This window comes from Formica exsecta, unplaced genomic scaffold (assembly GCF_003651465.1).
Source record: "Formica exsecta isolate Colony F162 unplaced genomic scaffold, ASM365146v1 scaffold880, whole genome shotgun sequence".
Taxonomy (NCBI): Eukaryota; Metazoa; Arthropoda; class Insecta; order Hymenoptera; family Formicidae; genus Formica; species Formica exsecta.
The window spans coordinates 35,892-47,063 of NW_021853650.1; the positions used below are offsets into that span (position 1 = coordinate 35,892).

Here is an 11,172-nt window from a genome sequence, read left to right on the forward strand (position 1 = left end):
AGCCAATGGCACAGGCCACCCTCGCTCTTGATCCGAATCTTGAGGCCATGAGGTTCGAGCTTGTCCCGAAAATGTAAGTAGATTGACTCTATGAAAATTCTCGGAGTTTCTGCGTTTTTTTTTTCTTTTTTTTAAATTTGTTATTTCATGAATATATTTTTATTTACGTTACGCGATTTTTTTAATTAATTAATAATACATAAAAGTAATAACACCAAAAACTATCGTTTATAATTTTTCTCGTGCGTTTTATTCGAAATTAATAATTCTGCAGTATTGTTCTTTTATTTTTGTTGCGCAAGAATAATCGCGCGTTCTGTAAAATCGTATTGTTATCACGCGATGTGACGTGTAATAATAAAGAATTTAATAACGTTTACATTGGTTATTAAATTAAAGTCGACAAATTAAAGTTCAAGTAAATGAAAATGTGATTAATTGATTGGCGGGAGCCAGTTAATCGACTAGCGTTTTCAAAGAGGACGAAATCATTTTCAATTAATTTTGTTCGAAATGTAAAACGATTCGATAATTAAATTATAACGCAACATTTGACGGAAACAAAATGCATTTTATCATGTTCGTGAAATTATGCTTTGAACGAAATAATTAGATCGATCGCGCGCTGTGCTTTGAAAACAACAAATGCTTCTAAGGATTTCATGGAAATACGTATGTAATAATTAGTGTCAAGGACACTGTAAAAATTTTTCTAAAAGTTCACATACACATATTTTTGTCTGAATTTTCAGATCTGGATGTTTGAAAGAAATTTCAGATAATCTATCTTAATCATCGCTTATACGTAGGATAGACTCTTTTTGATTTTCTCGATATATCTCGAAAACTATTCAAAATATCAACAAATATTTTACACAAAATTTTTATTGTAAGAACAGCACCTCTATTCAACGCCAATAAAATTAAAAAAAAATTTTTTATGTATTATAAAATTTTGAAAAAATAATTATTTTTTTCAAAATTTATTTTTTCGAAATTTTCCTAAAAATTCAGGAAAGTGTCTGAAAATTGAAAGATATCTGAAAATTCAGACAGTGTGTCTACAAAAGAGCTGCAGACGCTTTGTGTGTATCTGAAGTTCCAGTCAATTTTTTTTACAGTGGACCACGAACGCGAAAGATACAAGTACATTGTTATCGTACTCGGCGATTAATTAGCTTACGTTAATTGAATATAATGCTGAGACACATTAATCAGAGCGCTCATTCGGTTACTCCGAGTTTGATTTCTTTGTCGATTCTGAGAATTCCTTCTGTCCTTGCGACAGTATATCCGAGGAGAACTTCTGGCGCAACTACTTCTACCGGGTGTCCTTGCTGCGTCAGGGATACGAGTTGAACGCGATGGCCAGCAGCCAGCAGCAGGCGGAAAGCAATTCCAATCAAACTCTCGCCACCTCCGACAGCATCGATCACACTCAAGGTGACTCATCGTTCTCTTTTTTTCCTTTCTCGTTTACGTAGTACAGCTTTTCACAAATTGTCAAACTGTTAAAATTCTCAAGATTTGACAGTTGCAAATAACACGAATGAAGCAAGTCGCAGCGCACAAGCGAGACAGCCAATCAGCATCGCGGAGAAGAGGCTTCAACGCTTCGATATATTCGAGTTCGACGTTTCATGCCTTTTTTAGAAGCGGAAAAGAGATAAATTGTAACAAATATATATATGAAATTAAATAGTTCAAACTGAACTCTATTATGAGCATAGTGGTTGCTTTCAAAAGCTATCTGTGTTAACAAACAGAGAGGTATGCATAATTTTTTTATAATAATGTGAATTTTTTGACACGTAAAAAATTGTAGCGCTGTTTATGTGGGCGACGTCTATCTTTTCATTTTTGGGCCTGCGATATGGCTTTCGGATTAAGTATTATGAACTTCGGATTAAGTATTATGATCAAATGACAACATGATATATATCAATCTCTAATGCACGAGAAAAGGTAGATGTCGTCCGCAATATTTCAAGTCGATAAAACTCATATAATATGTAAAATATTTACATAATATCATACATTGTTGTATTCGTTTCAAACAGCGCTACAATTTTTATTATATCGGAATATATTATTATAAAAAAATTATGCATACCTCTCCGTTTATTAACACAGATAGTTTTTGGAAGCAACCACTATGCTCACAATAGAGTTCAGTGTGAACCATTTAATTTCATATATACTTGTTACGGTCTATCTCTTTCAGTTTAAAAGATAAAAGGGGATCGCCACCTTTGATGGGACACCCTGTATATATACATATAAAGAGTGTTTCATGAATGGTGGGCAAAACTTCAGTAATGTATTCCTAATGCTTAGAAAAGAAAAAAAAAGTTATATCAACATAGGTCCGGAAATGATTAGTTTCTGAGATATTGAAGTTTTTGTGACACAATTCTCGTCAAGTTTGTCGAGCATCTCGATGAAATGTTTCTTGGTAAGTGGATAGGTAGAGGTGGACCAATTGCTTGGCCTCCACGCTCACCAGATTTAAACCCACTGGACTTCTTTCTGTGGGGTTATGCAAAGTCTTTATTGTATTTGTCTACAGTGGATGATGTAGAAACTCTCCGCGACCGAATTGTGGCAGTTTTTCAGACGATACGCGCTACGCCAGGAATTTGGGATCGTGCTCAGGGCTCAATGACGAACTGAGGCTTGTATTGAGATAGGAATGGACATATTGAACATTTCCTCTAAGATAATGTGACGAGAATTGTGTTACAAAAACTTTAATAACTCAGAAACTAATCATTTCTCGACCTATGTTGATATAACTTTTTTTTTCTTTTCTAAGCATTAGGAATACATTACTGAAGTTTTGCCCACCATTCATGAAACACTCTTTATATGTATATATACAGGGTGTCCCATCAAAGGTGGCGATCCCCTTTTATCTTTTAAACTGAAAGAGATAGACCGTAACAAGTATATATGAAATTAAATGGTTCACACTGAACTCTATTGTGAGCATAGTGGTTGCTTCCAAAAACTATCTGTGTTAATAAACGGAGAGGTATGCATAATTTTTTTATAATAATGTGAATTTTTTGACACGTAAAAAATTGTAGCGCTGTTTATGTGGGCGACGTCTATCTTTTCATTTTTGGGCCTGCGATATGGCTTTCGGATTAAGTATTATGAACTTCGGATTAAGTATTATGATCAAATGACAACATGATATATATCAATCTCTAATGCACGAGAAAAGGTAGATGTCGTCCGCAATATTTCAAGTCGATAAAACTCATATAATATGTAAAATATTTACATAATATCATACATTGTTGTATTCGTTTCAAACAGCGCTACAATTTTTATTATATCGGAATATATTATTATAAAAAAATTATGCATACCTCTCCGTTTATTAACACAGATAGTTTTTGGAAGCAACCACTATGCTCACAATAGAGTTCAGTGTGAACCATTTAATTTCATATATACTTGTTACGGTCTATCTCTTTCAGTTTAAAAGATAAAAGGGGATCGCCACCTTTGATGGGACACCCTGTATATATACATATAAAGAGTGTTTCATGAATGGTGGGCAAAACTTCAGTAATGTATTCCTAATGCTTAGAAAAGAAAAAAAAAGTTATATCAACATAGGTCCGGAAATGATTAGTTTCTGAGATATTGAAGTTTTTGTGACACAATTCTCGTCAAGTTTGTCGAGCATCTCGATGAAATGTTTCTTGGTAAGTGGATAGGTAGAGGTGGACCAATTGCTTGGCCTCCACGCTCACCAGATTTAAACCCACTGGACTTCTTTCTGTGGGGTTATGCAAAGTCTTTATTGTATTTGTCTACAGTGGATGATGTAGAAACTCTCCGCGACCGAATTGTGGCAGTTTTTCAGACGATACGCGCTACGCCAGGAATTTGGGATCGTGCTCAGGGCTCAATGACGAACTGAGGCTTGTATTGAGATAGGAATGGACATATTGAACATTTCCTCTAAGATAATGTGACGAGAATTGTGTTACAAAAACTTTAATAACTCAGAAACTAATCATTTCTCGACCTATGTTGATATAACTTTTTTTTTCTTTTCTAAGCATTAGGAATACATTACTGAAGTTTTGCCCACCATTCATGAAACACTCTTTATATGTATATATACAGGGTGTCCCATCAAAGGTGGCGATCCCCTTTTATCTTTTAAACTGAAAGAGATAGACCGTAACAAGTATATATGAAATTAAATGGTTCACACTGAACTCTATTGTGAGCATAGTGGTTGCTTCCAAAAACTATCTGTGTTAATAAACGGAGAGGTATGCATAATTTTTTTATAATAATGTGAATTTTTTGACACGTAAAAAATTGTAGCGCTGTTTATGTGGGCGACGTCTATCTTTTCATTTTTGGGCCTGCGATATGGCTTTCGGATTAAGTATTATGAACTTCGGATTAAGTATTATGATCAAATGACAACATGATATATATCAATCTCTAATGCACGAGAAAAGGTAGATGTCGTCCGCAATATTTCAAGTCGATAAAACTCATATAATATGTAAAATATTTACATAATATCATACATTGTTGTATTCGTTTCAAACAGCGCTACAATTTTTATTATATCGGAATATATTATTATAAAAAAATTATGCATACCTCTCCGTTTATTAACACAGATAGTTTTTGGAAGCAACCACTATGCTCACAATAGAGTTCAGTGTGAACCATTTAATTTCATATATACTTGTTACGGTCTATCTCTTTCAGTTTAAAAGATAAAAGGGGATCGCCACCTTTGATGGGACACCCTGTATATATACATATAAAGAGTGTTTCATGAATGGTGGGCAAAACTTCAGTAATGTATTCCTAATGCTTAGAAAAGAAAAAAAAAGTTATATCAACATAGGTCCGGAAATGATTAGTTTCTGAGATATTGAAGTTTTTGTGACACAATTCTCGTCAAGTTTGTCGAGCATCTCGATGAAATGTTTCTTGGTAAGTGGATAGGTAGAGGTGGACCAATTGCTTGGCCTCCACGCTCACCAGATTTAAACCCACTGGACTTCTTTCTGTGGGGTTATGCAAAGTCTTTATTGTATTTGTCTACAGTGGATGATGTAGAAACTCTCCGCGACCGAATTGTGGCAGTTTTTCAGACGATACGCGCTACGCCAGGAATTTGGGATCGTGCTCAGGGCTCAATGACGAACTGAGGCTTGTATTGAGATAGGAATGGACATATTGAACATTTCCTCTAAGATAATGTGACGAGAATTGTGTTACAAAAACTTTAATAACTCAGAAACTAATCATTTCTCGACCTATGTTGATATAACTTTTTTTTTCTTTTCTAAGCATTAGGAATACATTACTGAAGTTTTGCCCACCATTCATGAAACACTCTTTATATGTATATATACAGGGTGTCCCATCAAAGGTGGCGATCCCCTTTTATCTTTTAAACTGAAAGAGATAGACCGTAACAAGTATATATGAAATTAAATGGTTCACACTGAACTCTATTGTGAGCATAGTGGTTGCTTCCAAAAACTATCTGTGTTAATAAACGGAGAGGTATGCATAATTTTTTTATAATAATGTGAATTTTTTGACACGTAAAAAATTGTAGCGCTGTTTATGTGGGCGACGTCTATCTTTTCATTTTTGGGCCTGCGATATGGCTTTCGGATTAAGTATTATGAACTTCGGATTAAGTATTATGATCAAATGACAACATGATATATATCAATCTCTAATGCACGAGAAAAGGTAGATGTCGTCCGCAATATTTCAAGTCGATAAAACTCATATAATATGTAAAATATTTACATAATATCATACATTGTTGTATTCGTTTCAAACAGCGCTACAATTTTTATTATATCGGAATATATTATTATAAAAAAATTATGCATACCTCTCCGTTTATTAACACAGATAGTTTTTGGAAGCAACCACTATGCTCACAATAGAGTTCAGTGTGAACCATTTAATTTCATATATACTTGTTACGGTCTATCTCTTTCAGTTTAAAAGATAAAAGGGGATCGCCACCTTTGATGGGACACCCTGTATATATACATATAAAGAGTGTTTCATGAATGGTGGGCAAAACTTCAGTAATGTATTCCTAATGCTTAGAAAAGAAAAAAAAAGTTATATCAACATAGGTCCGGAAATGATTAGTTTCTGAGATATTGAAGTTTTTGTGACACAATTCTCGTCAAGTTTGTCGAGCATCTCGATGAAATGTTTCTTGGTAAGTGGATAGGTAGAGGTGGACCAATTGCTTGGCCTCCACGCTCACCAGATTTAAACCCACTGGACTTCTTTCTGTGGGGTTATGCAAAGTCTTTATTGTATTTGTCTACAGTGGATGATGTAGAAACTCTCCGCGACCGAATTGTGGCAGTTTTTCAGACGATACGCGCTACGCCAGGAATTTGGGATCGTGCTCAGGGCTCAATGACGAACTGAGGCTTGTATTGAGATAGGAATGGACATATTGAACATTTCCTCTAAGATAATGTGACGAGAATTGTGTTACAAAAACTTTAATAACTCAGAAACTAATCATTTCTCGACCTATGTTGATATAACTTTTTTTTTCTTTTCTAAGCATTAGGAATACATTACTGAAGTTTTGCCCACCATTCATGAAACACTCTTTATATGTATATATACAGGGTGTCCCATCAAAGGTGGCGATCCCCTTTTATCTTTTAAACTGAAAGAGATAGACCGTAACAAGTATATATGAAATTAAATGGTTCACACTGAACTCTATTGTGAGCATAGTGGTTGCTTCCAAAAACTATCTGTGTTAATAAACGGAGAGGTATGCATAATTTTTTTATAATAATGTGAATTTTTTGACACGTAAAAAATTGTAGCGCTGTTTATGTGGGCGACGTCTATCTTTTCATTTTTGGGCCTGCGATATGGCTTTCGGATTAAGTATTATGAACTTCGGATTAAGTATTATGATCAAATGACAACATGATATATATCAATCTCTAATGCACGAGAAAAGGTAGATGTCGTCCGCAATATTTCAAGTCGATAAAACTCATATAATATGTAAAATATTTACATAATATCATACATTGTTGTATTCGTTTCAAACAGCGCTACAATTTTTATTATATCGGAATATATTATTATAAAAAAATTATGCATACCTCTCCGTTTATTAACACAGATAGTTTTTGGAAGCAACCACTATGCTCACAATAGAGTTCAGTGTGAACCATTTAATTTCATATATACTTGTTACGGTCTATCTCTTTCAGTTTAAAAGATAAAAGGGGATCGCCACCTTTGATGGGACACCCTGTATATATACATATAAAGAGTGTTTCATGAATGGTGGGCAAAACTTCAGTAATGTATTCCTAATGCTTAGAAAAGAAAAAAAAAGTTATATCAACATAGGTCCGGAAATGATTAGTTTCTGAGATATTGAAGTTTTTGTGACACAATTCTCGTCAAGTTTGTCGAGCATCTCGATGAAATGTTTCTTGGTAAGTGGATAGGTAGAGGTGGACCAATTGCTTGGCCTCCACGCTCACCAGATTTAAACCCACTGGACTTCTTTCTGTGGGGTTATGCAAAGTCTTTATTGTATTTGTCTACAGTGGATGATGTAGAAACTCTCCGCGACCGAATTGTGGCAGTTTTTCAGACGATACGCGCTACGCCAGGAATTTGGGATCGTGCTCAGGGCTCAATGACGAACTGAGGCTTGTATTGAGATAGGAATGGACATATTGAACATTTCCTCTAAGATAATGTGACGAGAATTGTGTTACAAAAACTTTAATAACTCAGAAACTAATCATTTCTCGACCTATGTTGATATAACTTTTTTTTTCTTCTTGTTAGGAATCCATTACTGAAGTTTTGCCCACCATTTATAAAACACCCTGCATATATTATATATAAATATGTATATACATATATATAGGGAGATATTCCTCACACCTAAAGGATGAAAAAATGTTATATGAACATGGGTGCGGAAACGCTTTTTTCAGGAGTTATGTTGAAAATATTGTTGACTGTATTACTTACACAAGAAACAATTTAGGATTAAACATTGTGGACGACAATCGTTTAATCAGTAGGTTTATTTACATTTGAGAGGTATGCATAATTTTTTTATAATAATGTGAATTTTTTGACACGTAAAAAATTGTAGCGCTGTTTATGTGGGCGACGTCTATCTTTTCATTTTTGGGCCTGCGATATGGCTTTCGGATTAAGTATTATGAACTTCGGATTAAGTATTATGATCAAATGACAACATGATATATATCAATCTCTAATGCACGAGAAAAGGTAGATGTCGTCCGCGATATTTCAAGTCGATAAAACTCATATAATATGTAAAATATTTACATAATATCATACATTGTTGTATTCGTTTCAAACAGCGCTACAATTTTTATTATATCGGAATATATTATTATAAAAAAATTATGCATACCTCTCCGTTTATTAACACAGATAGTTTTTGGAAGCAACCACTATGCTCACAATAGAGTTCAGTGTGAACCATTTAATTTCATATATACTTGTTACGGTCTATCTCTTTCAGTTTAAAAGATAAAAGGGGATCGCCACCTTTGATGGGACACCCTGTATATATACATATAAAGAGTGTTTCATGAATGGTGGGCAAAACTTCAGTAATGTATTCCTAATGCTTAGAAAAGAAAAAAAAAGTTATATCAACATAGGTCCGGAAATGATTAGTTTCTGAGATATTGAAGTTTTTGTGACACAATTCTCGTCAAGTTTGTCGAGCATCTCGATGAAATGTTTCTTGGTAAGTGGATAGGTAGAGGTGGACCAATTGCTTGGCCTCCACGCTCACCAGATTTAAACCCACTGGACTTCTTTCTGTGGGGTTATGCAAAGTCTTTATTGTATTTGTCTACAGTGGATGATGTAGAAACTCTCCGCGACCGAATTGTGGCAGTTTTTCAGACGATACGCGCTACGCCAGGAATTTGGGATCGTGCTCAGGGCTCAATGACGAACTGAGGCTTGTATTGAGATAGGAATGGACATATTGAACATTTCCTCTAAGATAATGTGACGAGAATTGTGTTACAAAAACTTTAATAACTCAGAAACTAATCATTTCTCGACCTATGTTGATATAACTTTTTTTTTCTTTTCTAAGCATTAGGAATACATTACTGAAGTTTTGCCCACCATTCATGAAACACTCTTTATATGTATATATACAGGGTGTCCCATCAAAGGTGGCGATCCCCTTTTATCTTTTAAACTGAAAGAGATAGACCGTAACAAGTATATATGAAATTAAATGGTTCACACTGAACTCTATTGTGAGCATAGTGGTTGCTTCCAAAAACTATCTGTGTTAATAAACGGAGAGGTATGCATAATTTTTTTATAATAATGTGAATTTTTTGACACGTAAAAAATTGTAGCGCTGTTTATGTGGGCGACGTCTATCTTTTCATTTTTGGGCCTGCGATATGGCTTTCGGATTAAGTATTATGAACTTCGGATTAAGTATTATGATCAAATGACAACATGATATATATCAATCTCTAATGCACGAGAAAAGGTAGATGTCGTCCGCAATATTTCAAGTCGATAAAACTCATATAATATGTAAAATATTTACATAATATCATACATTGTTGTATTCGTTTCAAACAGCGCTACAATTTTTATTATATCGGAATATATTATTATAAAAAAATTATGCATACCTCTCCGTTTATTAACACAGATAGTTTTTGGAAGCAACCACTATGCTCACAATAGAGTTCAGTGTGAACCATTTAATTTCATATATACTTGTTACGGTCTATCTCTTTCAGTTTAAAAGATAAAAGGGGATCGCCACCTTTGATGGGACACCCTGTATATATACATATAAAGAGTGTTTCATGAATGGTGGGCAAAACTTCAGTAATGTATTCCTAATGCTTAGAAAAGAAAAAAAAAGTTATATCAACATAGGTCCGGAAATGATTAGTTTCTGAGATATTGAAGTTTTTGTGACACAATTCTCGTCAAGTTTGTCGAGCATCTCGATGAAATGTTTCTTGGTAAGTGGATAGGTAGAGGTGGACCAATTGCTTGGCCTCCACGCTCACCAGATTTAAACCCACTGGACTTCTTTCTGTGGGGTTATGCAAAGTCTTTATTGTATTTGTCTACAGTGGATGATGTAGAAACTCTCCGCGACCGAATTGTGGCAGTTTTTCAGACGATACGCGCTACGCCAGGAATTTGGGATCGTGCTCAGGGCTCAATGACGAACTGAGGCTTGTATTGAGATAGGAATGGACATATTGAACATTTCCTCTAAGATAATGTGACGAGAATTGTGTTACAAAAACTTTAATAACTCAGAAACTAATCATTTCTCGACCTATGTTGATATAACTTTTTTTTTCTTTTCTAAGCATTAGGAATACATTACTGAAGTTTTGCCCACCATTCATGAAACACTCTTTATAGAAACAATTTAGGATTAAACATTGTGGACGACAATCGTTTAATCAGTAGGTTTATTTACATTTGTTGTATTGTACATAGCCATGGCTGTGATAAATTTGTACAATTACAATAAACCTTGTTTCACGCACGATCTACAGAATTGAACTGAAATATGATCACAATGTTCTGCCGATTTCAAGGGATGCGCATATTGTTATTTAGCCACTACTATTGTCTAGGTGTAAACAAGTAACCATAACATTAAAGGTCAATATTTTTCTGATTTCTGCCTGGCAGATAAGGTCACTACCTCATTTAGCCGTAACGTCGCATACTCAGAAAAGAAGCTCTAATTCCTGAAAAAAAGCGTTTCCGCAGCTATGTTCATATAACATTTTTTCATCCTTTAGGTGTGAGGAATATCTCCCTAAATTTTGGCCGTATCTTTTTAGAGCATCCTATATATATATATACAGGGTGAGTTTTTTAACTTGAAACTGTAAAATATCTCGGAAAGTAAGCTTTATCGAAAAAAATGTTTTAAACAAAAGTTGTAGGGTTCGGAGGGGGCCACATGATAAAAATATGGATTTGACCTTGAGTGACCTTTTCAAGATGAGGTCAATGTGATCGACGTTTTCTTAAATGGAACCCTCCTTTTTTATTACATATTCTTGTAGCTTATCTCGAGAGCTT

At 34.5% G+C, this 11,172-nt stretch overlaps 1 protein-coding gene across 1 annotated transcript in view; it reads left to right on the top strand.

Moving 5' to 3' along the window:
- LOC115244913 (synapse-associated protein of 47 kDa-like) overlaps window positions 1-11,172 on the top strand; it is a 28,739-nt gene that overhangs the window by 1,473 nt on the left and 16,094 nt on the right. Inside the window, exons 3-4 of the mRNA XM_029822928.1 lie at window positions 1-73; window positions 1,289-1,443. The exon at window positions 1-73 is cut by the window's left edge and continues 1 nt beyond it. Of these exons, the coding sequence (XP_029678788.1) occupies window positions 1-73; window positions 1,289-1,443 (228 nt within the window). The remainder of the gene's footprint in view (window positions 74-1,288; window positions 1,444-11,172) is intronic.